Source organism: Malaclemys terrapin, chromosome 2 (assembly GCF_027887155.1).
Source record: "Malaclemys terrapin pileata isolate rMalTer1 chromosome 2, rMalTer1.hap1, whole genome shotgun sequence".
Lineage (NCBI taxonomy): Eukaryota > Metazoa > Chordata > Testudines > Emydidae > Malaclemys > Malaclemys terrapin.
The window spans coordinates 207619616-207636170 of NC_071506.1; the positions used below are offsets into that span (position 1 = coordinate 207619616).

Consider the following 16555-nt stretch of genomic DNA (forward strand, 5'->3'; position numbering starts at 1 on the left):
ACATGGCTTATTGCTGTCCTGCCATGTACCTTGGGCAGCTCTTCCACTGTTTTCAGCTGTCTTTATTACATAAAGGAGGCTTAATGGTTCCTTCCATTGGGCCTGAAGGAGGGCTTGGCATACCCATTGACTAACAAGGTCTGTGTCTGTTTCAGGATCAAAGACTCATTTGCTGTCATTAGCAACTTCCTGCATAACACTATTGTAGCATTTTCTATAGTGCCCATTAGAAATGGTCAAAAAATGGGATGAAATTATCACAGAAGATTTAATTGAAAATTATGTGTCTTCCCCTCTCCTTCCCCAGCTGAATTTTGATGAAAAATTGGAAAACATTTTTTTAACCAGTTGTAGCGTGCATCAGCATAGTATCTAAATGTGCCAACTAAAGAATAAGAACACTCCTATGTGATCTGCATGTCCACTCAAAACTAACCAACACACATGAAATTTGGAATATTGCATACTTATGATTAACTGTCATGAACTATGTACAGATGGTGGAAATTGGTAACTGGAAGAAATGGGAGAAACTGTCCTGCAAATGATTTAAAAAAAAAAATCAATATGCAAGAATCCCTGATCTTCAGTGGAACTTGCATTTGTGGCCTGGAAGGTCAGATATTTTCAGCAAGTCTTTTTAGATGTATTGTATAGTCAACTTTAGGCAATATCATTTACCCGAGAAAGATCTACTTGGAGATAAAAATGTAATTTTAACAGGAGTGTCATAAACTGCTATTTTTGGTGTAAAAAAAACAACAACACAAAAAAACCCAGAACCCCAACAGGAAACATCGCAGACGGATAAAACGATAAATATGTAGAGTCACTGCCGTCTTCAGACTTCCTTTGAAACGTAGGTGACAACACTCTCCAGCACCATACAGCGTCTTCCAGTAAGTGACTATTTTCTCTTACTTCAAATTGGAAGAGGAACATATATGGAGGGTAGAACAAAATATAGGCTATCTTACGTCTCTTAAAAACCCACTGGTTCGAAAGATTATATTACTTCTGGAGGCATCCCCTAGCTCTAAAATGGAAATTATATCAGAACAGATAGGTTCTTTCAAATCTGTGTAAAATATTTCAACTTTGGTATCCCTTTTAAATATATTCTAATGTTGTTTTTTTAAATAACACTTTGAATCAAACAAATGTTTTGGATACAGATGTTTGATGGAGGTGTTTTTAATAACATCCTTCTAAACACCTTCATCTGATCATAGTGACCACAGTAATAGTTCAGATCTCAAAAGCCCCTGGTAGTAATGACTATGCTTGAGAGAGAGATTTTAAAGCCACAGAAATAACAGGGTACTAGAAAAAGCCCTGTTGAGTCATTTTGGTCTTTATAATGGGGGCAAATAAGCATGTTTATTGGAAATATGTATTTAAATCGATCACATAACAGGTGGTGGATTTTTTTGTTTTTGTTTTGTTGGGGTTTTTTTCCATGCTGAATGAGGCACAATTTAGTCTCACTCTGCTGGAAAACATGTAGTGATCATGTCAGGAAGTGGATGAGAATGACCAACCAGACTGTGTGGCCAAGGCACCCAGAAAATATGCCGATGCAGTTTAAAGCTGCCCCGCCCTAGAATCACAGGGGGTATATACTTTAAGAATACAGCTAATCCATCACTGGTATCAGTGGGTGAAAATTACACCCCTATATGCCAAAGGGTCAACTGAGTTCAGAGTATTCCTGACCAGAAAAATCATTGAGCATTTTCTGTTTCAGGGTAAGAACTATTTAAATAGCTGGATGGTGTTATTGTTCCTGGATCCCTGCTAGGGAGGAACTGAGCAACTGGCCAGATGTATTATGGTTCCCTCCACCCCACTTCTTTTGCTGAAGCAGGATAGCGGACTAGAAAAATAGAAGTTAGAGATCAAAAAGACCTATTAGACTTCCCCGTTCATGGATTTTCAAGGGGTCCCAGATGGTGGTGAGAAGTGGAGGTAATGGAGATGACTTACCCTGTTTTCTTGATAGGAGAGGTGAGATCCATGCACAGAAGGTCTATTCCATGCACAGAACAGAGTGATATGATCTGGCCCTGCATTTTTTCTTCCCTTTTCCAGTTCATTAATATGTACCAGATCCCTCCATTGATCCCTGAGGACTACACTGCCATTGACCACTACTTAAAGCTTACAGTATTTCAATCATTTTCAGTCCATATCATTTGTTCCTATCCAAGCCAATTCGAATTCAAGTTTTAAGTAAGCTTCCAGACTTTTAAAATCCAAATATATCACATCTGCTTAATGCAGTACTTTTGTAAATCTGTCCCAAAAAACAATCACATTCATTTATAAACCTACAGTGCTCCTGGACAGTTCCATTATCCTCAAGATTTTCAATAACTCCCCACTGCCCCCTTAATATTTCTTTCATTATCTCACTAAGAATAGAGGTTACACTTGCCAGGATGGTTACTGCCAGGATCACTTTTTTTTTTTTAATTGGTACAGCTGGATCAATGGTCTGATGAAAGGTAGCAGTTCCAATATTTGAGACTATGTGCCTTGTGGATAACAGCTTAATTGAGTAAAAAGTACTATTTTTTTTTAAAAGTATGCAACTTAAGAGCTATTGATTAAAATTCTATCATATATATTTGTGAAAATATATCAAGAATAAATCATAACTTTCTTTTCAATAATCAAGTTATTTATCCTTTTTTCTTTTATAAGTTGCCACCACATGGGAAAAGAAAGAACCACTGACTTATCTGAGTTTTAGTGGGTTGAATGGGCCAGATAGTCAGTTGGGTATTAAACATGATAGCTCTTCTGACTTCAGAGGAGTTACGCCAATTTATACCAGTCGAGGATCTGGCCCAGTATTTCAGGCATTGTTCTCTTCTGTAATGATAATGAAGTATTAACTTTTAAAACATCCACCTTTAATAACTTAATATTACATCACCAGCAGGTGGGAAACACATTAGTTAAGATTACAAAGTGGGTTTCTTTTTTTCACCTCCCTTTCTCAGTAGCTCATAAATTCCTCGGAAAAAGTGATTTGGGCCTGAAATTTTCCATGCTTGATCTCAGCCCCAAGGTGAATGTTTGGTTTTGTCAGATCAGCATATTCTCAGGCATGGGCTCTTTTTTGTGGTTGCCAGAGTCATTCTGGGTTCTCCCTGAGTAAAAATAAGCAGAAAGAAGAGAGTCTTTTTTCTTTCAGAGAACAAGAGCCGGAAAGGGCAGAGGGGACTTTCGGGTCTTCTTTCGACATTACAAAAGTCAAAATCACCAATTTTTAAAAAATTATTTAAAGGTCACCATTGATTACCTCAGTTAATCCTTTCTTATCTGATTGATGATGTTAATTATCCAATTTATATGCAGAATCATGACTCATACTCCTCAGCAAAACTAACTAACTAGGAAATGCATGAACTTATGGCCCTTCTAAAGGCCAAATGCAATTCTCAGATCTTCTTAAAATCTCTTCTCCAATATTCTGTTCTCCCTATATGTGCAGATTACAGATGTCAATGGGGATCCAGCACATGGAGGGAAGCAAGAATAATTTGAGCCAAGATCTGCCAAGTGTATATGAGAAATTATGCCCTAATTCATATTTTTATTATATTATTAAGACCAGATTTTGAAACACACACTCATATATATGTGTGTGTGTTTCAAAATTTGGTGCAACTCTTCTTCCTCTTAAATCACTAGTAAAACTCCCATTTACTTAGATGGGAGCAGAACTGGGTCAGTGTTGAGCGCTTTTGACTATCCTATCCAAAAAACACAAAGTCATCAGAATTTAGAAAAACACAGCTTAATTGCAGAAAAGAGTTTTTAGACATTAAATATTTTAGGCTATAAAGAGGATCAATGTTCTATCTTGTGGCATGTATAGAGAGAAATTCTTTAACTTAAAAATAATGCTCTGAGCCTTCAAAAGCAGAGACATTTCAGTTGAAAAATACCTTTCAAATGAGACTCTTTCCTTAGCCACATTAGGGTACTGTAATATTTGTAATGTGGCTACCTACAATACGTTATGTTGTCACATTATATCATTGAATATGTATACATTATTTTGCTTCAGCTCACAGGAAAAAAAAACTTTCTTCCTTGAGAGGGTATTGAAACATCAACTGGATCATCAACTGTGCCTGAAATAAGGCTTATCAGTTTGTTTCAATATATATTTGTCATGGTTTGTTGGCCATGATTTTATTTTGCTGATTATCATCCCCCTCCCCACTGTCCCAATATATCTGGATATGTAACAACTCTTTTATGAGGGGGGGTTATTATTAAATTTAAAAAATACATAATTTGAAAGGATAACATAAATCATTGTATAAAAAGCCAATAACTCTTCAAGAAGTCACACAAGGATTCCCCACACTTCTCTAATGGCTGAAGACCCTTTTGACTTTGCTTTCTGGCCTCAACACACATCCAAAGCTTATGGGTAGCACCAGTTAATCACATGGTTTGTATGTTATTATTTAAATAATAGATGCCTTTGAACAAATCCAGAAGATCAAATCATTCCAGGTTGAATTCTGCTAATCTTATGTTAACTTATATTTAGAAATACTTTGCTGCATGAGTATTCTCATTGAAATCTGCCATTTGAGTTTCAAGAGAGCATCTGACAATGGCTTTACAATTGACTTGAAAAAGTTTTAGTCATCCACTCAGGAAGAAGAAACAATGTCAAGTGACCAATCACATGGCAGGAATAATTGACCTGCACTGTTTACAAACACCATAGGCTGCAAATTGTTTGGGCCAAAACTTTCTAGTGTGAATAATGAATACATTTGCAGAAAATCAGTCACAAATGTTTCATGAACCGAGAAGAGAGCTAAATTCACACTGAATATTACTCTCAGTGGGGGCCAGATTCTTCTATTCTTAGTCATGTGGAGTAGGATCTCACTTCGTGAATAGTTCTACTGTTTGGGCTGTGTGATGGGTCACCAAAACTAGACGCTATTGTTTCTGCTTTCTAAATGGACGCCTAAAACTTTTGAGCAGGGGAAAAACAAATGGCAAATAATGAATAATGCAGTTCTGGGGTGAAAAAATATTCACGTTAAAACCTCTTAAACCATCAGAATTTGCAAACATCTGAATATTCACAAATTAATAATATGATCCCATGAAAAATAGCAGCAGAGTTTATTTGGGAATCTGTTGGGATTTATTTGTTATTATTATTTGTGTCCTGGTTGTAGCCACAGCATGCCATGTCCACACACATAGCAAGACAGGCCGCCTGCCTTGTAGAGCTCACAATCTAACCAGCTCTGGAAGAAGTGATTACCAGAGCTCTGCGCGGATACAATATTGTATCCACATCCGACCCACCATCCGCAAAAATCATCTGCGGATATCCGCCTCTGCGGATGCAGATACCCGCGGATATAAAGCAAATATCCGTGGATTTGCAGGGCTCTAGTGATACCTATAGCATGGGTGTAGCTGGGATTTGACGGACAAGTGGCCATTTATGTGAAAACTGTGGATATGGTTGAAAACTATACATTAAAATCAGGATAAGGAAGAGATGTCCCCCATCAAAGCTCAAATGGTAGATGAAAGGGGTTTTCTTTCCCTGAATTCAAGATGGTACAGTCCATTGTCACAATCAGTGTTGGGGAGGAAGGGGGATCTGAGTGACACTTTCTAACAGGGGTTGACACTCTTGTGCTGAGGTATGTCATCATCAAACACAGTAGGACTCAAACCCTAATTTTAGAGAAGGGCCTACACCAGGGGTCGGCACGTTTGGCACGCGGCTCGCCAGGGTAAGCACCCTAGCGGGCCGGGCCAGTTTATTTACCTGCTGACGCGGCAGGTTCGGCCAATCGTGGCCCCCACTGGCCGCGGTTCGCCATCCTGGGCAATGGGGGCGGTGGGAAGCCGCGGCCAGCACATCCCTCGCCCGCGCCGCTTCCGGCCGCCCCCATTGGCCTGGGACGGCAAACCGTGACCAGTGGGGGCCGTGATTGGCTGAACCTGCCACATCAACAGGTAAATAAACTGGGCCGGCCCGCTAGGGTGCCTACCCTGGCGAGCTGCGTGCCAAACGTTGCCGACCCCTGGCCTACACCAAAGTCCTGATCCAAACTACTCTGAAATTTGAGGCATTTGAAATATTAAACCTCTCAGTCCCAGTCAGTGTAAATCTGTGCTAAAAATGATGCATCTACTTTCAGGACATGCAGGTTCAACAGCTATTCTGTCTGGAGCAAACAGTGTTCAGATTATACCACACCACAAAGATAATGTGATTTCTATCAGACAAATAAATATATGTTGGTTTTCACCACAACAATTATTTCTTTGCTTTTAGATAACAGCTTAGTAACATTGTCCCTTCCTCTAAATATGTTATAATAATTGTTTTACTTGTTGAGAAAATAATTTCGGATGTGTGTGATTACAGGTAGCCTTTAAAAAGAAGACTACATGGAGCTTCCAGAATGTTATTACCCAGACCTTAACCTCACGTGCAACGATTACAATGAAAATGAACATTTTCTCCAGGCCAGCAAAATCTTTCTGCCCTGTATGTATGCATTAGCTTTCGCCTTTGGGCTGATAGGAAATTCTTTGGTCCTTATCATATACATTTTCTGTGAGAAACTGAAGACATTGACGGATGTATTTTTAGTGAGCTTGGCTACAGCAGACTTGCTTTTCCTTTCCACCTTGCCATTCTGGGCATATTCTGCTGCTCATGAGTGGATTTTTGGCTCCTTGATGTGTAAAATTATACGGGGCCTGTACACTTTGAATCTGTACACTTCAATGTTAACGCTCACTTGTATAACTATTGACAGGTTTATTGCTATTGCCCAAGCCACAAAAGCCCACATGTGTCAAGCCAAAAGAATGGTTTGGGGGAAAGTCATCTGCATGTTAGTTTGGGTGATTTCACTAGCATTTGCAATGCCACAATTTAAATACAGTAGACAATCGAACTACGATAAGTCAGTCTGTCATGCAATATACCCTTCACATCTCATAGAGTTGGTTTTTAAAGTACTCCAAATGACCCTTGGATTCTTTATCCCCATGCTAACCATGATTATCTGCTACTCAATAATTATCAAAACTTTATTTCATGCCAGGAGTTTCCAAAAGCACAAATCCTTAAAAATAATATTTTCTATAGTAGTGGTGTTCATTCTTACTCAGTTACCCTACAATTTATTGATACTCATACGCAATATACATGTGGAATTCAACCTGGACTACAATTTCGACTCTGCGGTGGTCATAACAGAAGCAATTGCTTATCTCCATGGCTGTCTCAACCCCGTTCTGTATTTCTTTATTGGGGTGAAGTTCAGGAAGAACTTCCAGAAAATCATTAAGAACATCAGATGTGTTAAGCGCCAAGGTATCGTGAAGCAATGGCAAACCACTGAAGAGGAGGGCTCGAAAACTTGTACTGCCTCACCCAATGTAGAAGCAACAAGCATGTATCCATTATAAAAACCGCAGAGGGTCTCAGCTTTGTTAATTGTACTCACGCTCCTGAAAGGGCTTATGTAACAGTCACATTAGACTGATATAGTACAAGCAGGCTCCGTGTAAGCTTCCCAACACATTCAATGCATCTCAGTTCTGACATTGTAGCACTCCTGCTATTCCTGAGCAAAGACTGGTAACTGGGTGAAACTCTGCAATAGTTTTATGATGGGCATACATAAAGGGTTAAGGATGAGATCATCAAACTCTTTTGTGTGTGATCTAAGGCTGGGTTTGAACTCAGGGTTGCAGCGAAGGAAAGCTAGTGTATCGGCCCTCTGCACAAGTTAGTTTCCCAGGAGTGATGTTTGTAAGCAGAAAAGACATTTAAGAGCTTTGTTTTAAAGAGGCTAAGAGAAAAGTTGTACTTTGTTGTGACTTCTAACCTGACTTTTTATATTAAAATGTAATTTGTTTAAATGCTCAATCTTCCCATTGTGGTTTCATGTGATTCTTTTTTTGTTTTTGTCTGTGTTTTCCCTTTCTTTGATCCCTCCGAGTCCCGGTTTGCCTTTAAAGGCAGAGTGAGATGTCTGTGGTCACAGCAGAATAATAATCTGTCTTCAAACAAATATCAAGTCTCTCTAACAAAAAAACTCGAAGCATAAAACACTTGATTCTGCCACACACAACAGTACATATCACCCCATAACAATGCCAGTGTAGCCAATTTGGCTGGTCCCACTTCCTACATAGAAATATTGGACTCCACAGACTGGATCAGACCCGTGATCCATTTAGTTGAGTATCCTGTCTCCAACAGTGGCGGGGTTCCAGAGGAAGGCCCAATAAACCCTATAGTAGGCAGATGTGGGATAATCTGTTCCCATGAAGGTCTCCTAATATACACCCTGAAGCATGAGGTTTTAAACCTTTCCAGTACTCTTTTAGTGTTACCCGGGGTTCTTTCAGTTTCAAGCAAGAGGTTCCTTCTGATTATTGATTAACCAGGTGTGGGTTTTTCCAGAGTCTGCAGCTCTGAGACCCCAATAGACATTCCTGCTCTTTTAAAATGCATGTATCAGCAACTTCAACACAATTCTTATCAGGAAGGACGTGGGGTCAAGCTGCCCCTTCTGTGGCACCCCAAAATCCCCTCCCCTCCTGCCTTGGTCAAGCTGAGTTTGCTGAATGGCCAATTTACAGCTTGCTGACTAGGTTGCTTTTTAACAAAAAGCCATAGTGGTTTTAGGCACTTTACTGGTTTGCCAAAGTCTCCCCGTACATTAGCATTAACTGTTGTAACTCTAGACAGTCTTGTGATCCATATAAACATCCCGTCCTTCCTCCTAAGTCTCTGTGCATCCCAGAATGCACTTCCCTACCATGCTACTGATGCCCTACTTTGTGCATGTACCCTATGCTCTATTCCCTATGAGACAGCTGCTCAGATTTTCCCAGAATGCAGTGAGAAAACAGCGATACAAACTAAGCTAGGGAGTGTGGAGGGTGCAGATATATGGTTGTGTTTTGAATAAAGCAGCTGTGTGGGCACAAGTCAGTCATGGTTGTGTAATCAGGTGAGGAAAAATTGTCATGAATTGGTTAAAAAGAAGTTATAATGGTAGGATAGACATGGCCTTACAATGATCACTGTCTTAACCACAAATGCCAGTGTCAAAGAGGTGTTAACAAACAAATAGGTTTCTATGTTTCATTGTCTGTTTCTCAGCCGCTTTTACAGGATGTCTGTTATTTACTTCTTCAGCCCTACCAACAACTTTTCTATAAAAAAAAGAAAATGTTTAAAGTAGAAAAATAAAACCATGAATAAAGATGCACAACAAATTGTTAAATTATAACATATGCCTGGAGTGCTTAAATAATATAATCCCTGACTAACTTTTACTTGGCTATACACTCCGTAAACAGAACAATCAACAGTTTATCTTATTATTAGTAGCCTATAATGTTTTCGCAAACAAAACAATATCTAAAGACACAGGGCCTTACTCTGTTCCCACTTATCCCAGGTTTACATTGATTTAATTCCTGATTCATACCAAGAACAAAATCAGGCCTTTCAAAAGAGTGACTACAGTTCTGTCAGCAATGAAGTCTGCTGTCCTTTTTAATTGAATTACAAACAGACATTTGCTGAAGATAATATTGGGGGAAAAAATGCCTACATGGCTTTGATTACACTATGAAAATTCATAAGCAATTTTTTGCAGTGGTGTAGTTTCCCAGATACTACCAATGTGAGATGGTGACAAAACGTTTTTAACCACTACATCACCTAACCCTACCTGATCCTATCACTGCAGTACTTTACTTATGATATCTACCATATGCTAAAGGGAAAATCAAACTTAACACAAGATGTGTACCCAGTTGACTCGAATATAGTGTTGAACTCCAACCCACCTTCACTGTAGACACACTATATAAACTGTCACATATCAAAAATTTTAAAAGTTAGAAAAGAAAACAAAGAAAAACAAACAAACAAAAAGAAAACACAAATGAACAAAACCTGAGCTGCTAGGGGCAGGCAGAATATTAAACTTATGATTTCTCACTTAAGATTTCAATGGAGTTACTCCAGATTCATAATGAGAGCAGAATATAACACCAAGAGAGTGGTCATCATTCCTAATTATAACTAGGGAGTTGAATCCTGTTTGCATCAGGCTGTGATGGCACAACAGGCGGTTTATCCTTTGAAATAGTTCTGGAAATCATTACCAAGCACCATTAGTATTAGGTGCTGAATGTGACCTGAACCAACAGGCACAGTGAGAAAGGAGGAATCTCAGTATTATGAAATGACACTGACGATCATTTCAAGGAAAGACCTGCGGAGGCAGGATCAATGTGACTAGGAGGGAGAGTAGAAAACAAATAGAAGGCAGGTAGGCAGGCAGAGAAAATAAAGAGGGGCAGACAAAAACAAGTAAGCCACAATTCTTGCTCTACACTGCTGCAAGAGGCAACAGGCTAGATTCGCCTCTCTGGGCACAACTTGCATGTCCAGCACCGAGCAGGGCAATCACACCGGGAGCGGGGGGGAAGGTGTAGGAGAAAGATTCACAACCAGAGTAAGGCTGTGGCAGTATCACCACCTTCCCCCTCCCTAGGTTGCTCTGCTGGAGTAAGGAAGCTTTAAAATCTAGCCTGGTTTGCACACAGCGTTGTCTGCAGAGGCTGCCTAGGAAAGATGCTGAATCAGCATCTCTCACAGCCAACCTGGCTCAACCTTCGGCTGGGTCGGCTTCCCCTCCCCCCACAGCTGCACTGGCTAGTTCCAGGTCACTGGCAGAACAGAGGTGATGGATGGTGTGGATTGTTTCCAGCAGGAACCTAGGGCATGGTTCTGGCCCAATATTGTATTTATTTGGATGTGACTATTGGACCAAAAACCCATACATGAAGACAAATAAAAACACAGTCCTTAACATTCTGCCTATCCTTGTGGGGATTTCCTTTGCTGCAGGATGAATTCTGGTGATATTTAGCACATAATTCATCATCATCATCATGATAATAATGTATTTGTTTTGCAGTGGCACCTAAAGACCTCATTCAGAGATCAAGCCCCACTGCTCTAGGCACTATGCACACATATCATTAAAAGACAGGCCCTGCCTGAGAATGATTCTGCAACTAGATGCATGTGAGTGGACCCCTGCCCTCTGCAGAACTCCCCTGACTTTGCAAGGGTCTGTCTGCAGTTAGGATTGAGACCTGAATAGCTGTCTTTCACATGACAAGGGAGATTTTCAGGCATCCATTCATTGTACAGGAGAAAGCTGTCACTCAAGTAAAGACATCTTGCATAATAGCAAAAGGAAATACATAAAGCTACTAGTTAAGCAAATTATTTCTCATCTATATGCTTTGGTATTTTCAGTGTGAAAATTCATTTCTAAAGCTACTTGCAACGCTGCCCAACTCTATCAGGTCCCATACAGCACTACAGAAGAGGCATACACCCATCAGGCCAGTAAAATATTGAGGGTCTGATTTTCCACAGTTACACTGGTTTTACATCACTGTGATTCCCCAGATGAAAGTGACATCACGCATTGTGTAATGAAGTGGAGAATCAGGCCCTTATTTGTCTTTCTATATTAAACTAAATACCTTAAAAGTGAATCCAGCCCTGAGGTGGATTGGTGCTAACTCCATTGATTTCAATGGAGTTTCACTAGGGATGAATTTGGCCTTTGTTTTCTTTGGGTGAAATAGTGTGTTCATCTTTTAGGACCTTGCAAACACTTAGGGTTTGCCTGTACCAGGGTTTTTAACCTCAAGATAACTGATTGCCTATAAAGTCTAGGGAGTTAACATATTGGTAAAGGCTAGTGTGGACCCTCCACAAAGAAATGCTTGTACCACGACATAAGATTTTGTGGTCCATTTTAGGCTGAGCTCAATTCTGGATCAAATATTTGGGGAATGTCCACACCTGCTTTTACAAGCCAGTTAACTAAAGGTATAAACTCTGCTGAGTAGGAACTGTCTTTATTCTTTGTATCATACAGCACAGTGTGAAACAATTAACAAATGTTGCCACTAAACAAATAATAAATAAAAAATAATGGGGATTGTTCATCTTTATGCATTTGAGGAACAGAGTTTTTAAATGAAGATAAAATAATATATAGATGATATCAGAACTAATTATTTTAGGGGATTGCAACAGAATCTCAGCATAATGAGACAGTGTTTGAAATATATGTACGTTTCCAAGACACTCTATGAGACAGTATTTCACCACCTACAGTTTCAATCCATTTTGAAATGTCACTAATGTTTGACCGCCTTGTCACAGTTCTTTTTGATGGTTACCCCAGCGACATAAAATTTGTTAGTGGTTAAAAATGAAAATCTTTGGTATATTATTTCTGCTCTTTTCTATCTGATAGTCTGCTGATAAACAGCTTGGGCCAGATTCCCAGCTGGTATAAATCAACACAACTCTACTGAAGTCAGTGAAGTGGTACAGATTTACACCAGCTAAAGATTTGGCCTTTCCTGCCTCAAAACCCCCATATTTATTTGCTCTGTGGGTTTATGTTTGCTGAGCTGTGCTGCAAAGGCCTGACTGTGACACCTACATTTCTGGTGCACGTATCTCACTCACCACAGAGGTAGCTCTGAAATCTCTAGCGCTGTAAAAGGCAGTGCTGTCGGTGCATGTTCTAGTATCTTTTCTGAGCACAAAACCACAGAATAATTAAAACATTCACATATGACCCACAGGTAGCAAAATGCATTATATCTGACTAACATTTAGTACCCGTCCTTGCAGGCAATACATAGGTGGAGCTGATCAGCAGATCTTATATATATAATAAGAGCTAGTCCTGGGTACCTACAGAACCCACGGCCAAGAAGGACCTCCAGTTTGTAGGAGAACCTCAAATTTCACATGGGACCATGTGGTCTATAAATACTTCAGTGTGCTGATCTGTGCTAAAAGCAGGCTGAAGTTCAGCTTGTTTTCTGCTGGTTTACACTGGAAGAAGGGCCATTAGCCAGGCTCTTTCTCAATACCCACATGAAGGAAGGGGACAAAGGGGAGATCTTTGTCTCCCTCTCTATCCCAGTTATACGTAGGAGGGGAGATCTACCATCCTTGTCTGTTGACCTCATAAAGGGTGACTAAGCAGAGGTAAGGGGCTGAGTAAACAGAGAGAGGAGAGACTGAAATAACCCTGAGCTCAAGGGATAACCACCCTGTGGCCCTTTAAGATCATGATACTAAAGAATCAAGGACAATACATAAATGGTTCTGACTAGCCTATGGAAAGCGATAAAGTAGAAGACTATTTTCCAGTTTTCTTATCAATAAACTGTGAACGATGGAGATAGAATAACAACACTGCCACAGGGTATGCAGAATTCTAATGATATATCCAGATGCCTTCAATAATGGTCTTACAGTTTTGGTGGCTTCCTCAGCAAGAGGCTGACAGCAAGATGACCAGAGAGCCCGATCCTAACCTCACAGCTCATGTGCTCTCTCTCACTGTTGTGTTCCCAAGGGCTCACATTTTGCATCGCTGGCCTCCCTCGGCTAACAGGAGTGAAAGCTCATAGACTCATAGACTTTAAGATCAGAAGGGACCATTATGATCATCTGGTCTGACCCCCTGCATGCTGCAGGCCACAAGACCCTTCCCTGGACTCTGCCGTTGAAGTCCCCAATCCTGTGTTTTAGTGACTTCAATCGGCAGAGACCCTCCTGCTAGTGATCCCTGCCCCATGCTGCAGAGGAAGGCGAAAAACCTTCAGAGGCTCAGCCAATCTACCCTGGAGGAAAATTCCTTCCCGACCCCAAATATGGCGATCAGTAATACCCCGAGCACGTAGGCAAGAGTCTCTAGCCTGACCCTTGTTGGCCATTATGCTATCTATGTACCATTGCTTGGTTTTCCTAAAGCTGCTGGGTTCCTAATTCAAGATGCCTTACAATCCTATTTTGCTGAATCATGATGAAGGTCATCATATGACTTTGGGAAAACTTGCATCACCTCACTTTTCCCCTTTGTAAAACGATGACAATGCCAACGCACAGGTGAGTTGCAAGGCTTAATTCACGCATATCTGTAAATGCTTCAAGGTCCTTTGAGACATTGCAGGCACATAGATGCTATGGTGGTGGGTAATTAAATAGCATAGTATATTAGCAAAATAGCATAGTATACTAGCTGAGAAACAAAAGCCAGAATTTAAACATAGTTTGTTCCAGATAAGTAAGCACGTATAGTCTACCTTAGACACACGTAGCAAGGAAGTGTGGTTTACACAGGGACTAATTATGCAATATGGGGCAAAACAATCTAGATCTGTTTTTTGAACCACAGATTTGTTACTTTGGGGCTGCTTTTAACCTGGCATTGAGAACATTTGTCACTACAATTTTTCTTCCCTGATAGTAAGGAACAACATGTGGGTAAAGGGTTACGGTAATATACATTTTTTTTCTTTTGAAATATATAAAAATAAAAATTAGACTTCAAAATTTTGTCAGGAAGAAATATTAGCGAACAGACAGCCTATACCATTGTATACATTTATTTTTGGGGTAAAATATATTTTACTTTGGATATTGTTCTTAATATTCAAATGACAAACAAAATGAAACTTTTAATTGATTTAGAAATAGGCATAAAATATATTAATGCAACATTAAGTTTGTAAATTAAAAGAGACAATCTATCAATTCCTCTCTACTGCTGATTTATGCGGGAGTAGATGGAACAAGTGACTGAAATCTACACTATGATGTGTGTGCTTCCACTTTCTCTTGGGGAAAAAAAAAGGTGTGGGGGATGTAGCTATATAACTGTTGTTCCTTTGTTTTCTGGGTATTGTATCTTTATAACTCTACAGACTCTGCTGTCTGCAGAGACAGGCAGCCATTTTATGTTCAGTTCAATAAAGCTTGTCATAAGAGAAACATTTGACTTTGCTATGGGTTTTCCCCTGTATTGTTCTCTTAATCTAAAATGAAGTTCAATATGACTGAGAGTGTCTGTTTTCTCTTTATGGACAGGAAAAACATAAAATGAGGCTCCAGTTTTAAATTAAACAGTGTTTTACTCACAGATCTGTGTCACTCTGGTCCAGAGCCTCTACTTCAGCTTGACTTTCGTTATGGACAGAGTCAGATTCCTGCACTTGGCACAGTTCCTCATCTGTGATTATATCAAACACTGCATCATCTGGTGGTTTGGAGGTTTCATTTGTAACTGTGCCATAAAAGTACATCAAAAGAAACGCAGTCATAACGTAACAGGCAGCATCAGTGTTTTTATTTTTTAAACGGAGCTTATATACCTGGACCATTATTCTGCCTATACAGTAGTTTTCACATACTGCAAGTGCTAGAGGGTCTCTCCAGGGTGACTCACTTGCATTAAAATATACATGGCTATTTGTATCGATCTATCAATATTGACATATACTAACAAGCTCCACAACTACTCTGGGACAAGTTCCGCCTGGACTTACACCCCATTAACATCATTGGGGTTGCACAGAGTGTAAATTGAGCAGGATTTGACCACATGAATCCTTGCAGGAAGCCCAATAATCTCATTTATCTCACATTTGCACATGAAAAGAACTAACCTGTACCTTCCTGGGTCGGAGACACTGGTGAATTTAGCAGAGCTGGTGGTTCTTCTTGGCTGGCACGGGATCCAAAGTCATCCGTGTAATCCACGATCACCCTAGGTTTATTGAAGCAAGCTCTACAGCAACGCTCCTTCTTGCCACTGTGTTTGGTCATCATGTAGTTGTTACAGCAGTAATAGCAGAAAATGCGACCGCACAGTCTAGAAATTAAAAAGAACAAATGCAAAGGTATGAGAATGTTACACCGATGGCTTAAAAATAGAATTAGGTAAGGTGTGCATTGACAGTGCTTGGGGTTCTGGTCATAAAGGTCATGTACCCTGGGAAAGTATGAAGTTTTTTGTAGGTTACATGGCAAAAATCACAATGCAGACAATTCTGCCTTTTAAGGTTCAGAAAGACTTACTGGATCGTGAATGTTCAGAGGGGCACATTTTTCCTTTATAGTCTCAATAAAAATAAATTACACAGGAACAGAAGTTTCCAGAGGGTAAAAACAATTAAAAATACAATTTACAAAGAACACTACAAGAAGTAAAGAACACATATTTAGTGATTTTCAATGGGCCTGATCTTGTTCCTATTGAAGTCAATGGCAAAACACCCATTTTAATGGGAGTAAAAACAGGCCACGTATCGATATTCACTCAAACCATCCCTAACCTAAATCCTTCACTGCATAAGCTGCACAGCCTCCAAAAAAGGGAAGCAGCAGCAATATAAAATATTGATTTCTGTGAGTCAGAAAGAGAGCTACACAAGGATATTTGGTCATTATAAGAATCAGTCAAATAGTTTTTTAATTGATTTGTTAAGAGTTTGTTGATGAAAAGCCCTCAGTTCAGTTTGCTGCTATTCATTAGGTTTTAATACTAGCTGTTTTTCATAAGTATTCAGACAACCACTGGGTATTGGTGAAAATGTTTGCAAGCTT

General features: G+C 39.7%; 2 protein-coding genes across 7 annotated transcripts in view; one reads left to right on the forward strand and one right to left on the reverse strand.

Moving 5' to 3' along the window:
• Positions 1 to 16555, reverse strand: part of FYCO1 (FYVE and coiled-coil domain autophagy adaptor 1) — a 121039-nt gene that overhangs the window by 71916 nt on the left and 32568 nt on the right. For 3 of the 6 annotated variants that reach the window (XM_054019633.1, XM_054019635.1, XM_054019638.1), the window contains exons 12-13: positions 15616 to 15821; positions 15089 to 15233 (exon numbers count right to left, since the gene is read on the reverse strand). In XM_054019633.1, coding sequence (XP_053875608.1) covers positions 15089 to 15233; positions 15616 to 15821 — 351 coding nt within the window. The remainder of the gene's footprint in view (positions 1 to 15088; positions 15234 to 15615; positions 15822 to 16555) is intronic. The other 3 variants (XM_054019634.1, XM_054019639.1, XM_054019636.1) reach the window with 2 other exon arrangements.
• On the forward strand, positions 695 to 7957 carry CXCR6 (C-X-C motif chemokine receptor 6). The gene is made up of 2 exons (XM_054019647.1): positions 695 to 899; positions 6440 to 7957. Exon 2 carries the CDS (start codon positions 6463 to 6465, stop codon positions 7492 to 7494), a length of 1032 nt encoding a protein of 343 aa, XP_053875622.1. The 5' UTR covers positions 695 to 899; positions 6440 to 6462; the 3' UTR covers positions 7495 to 7957.

Excerpts from the sequence above, each read along its gene's own strand:
- CXCR6 (XM_054019647.1), top strand. The coding sequence starts at position 6,463 with ATGGAGCTTCCAGAATGTTATTACCCAGACCTTAACCTCACGTGCAAC.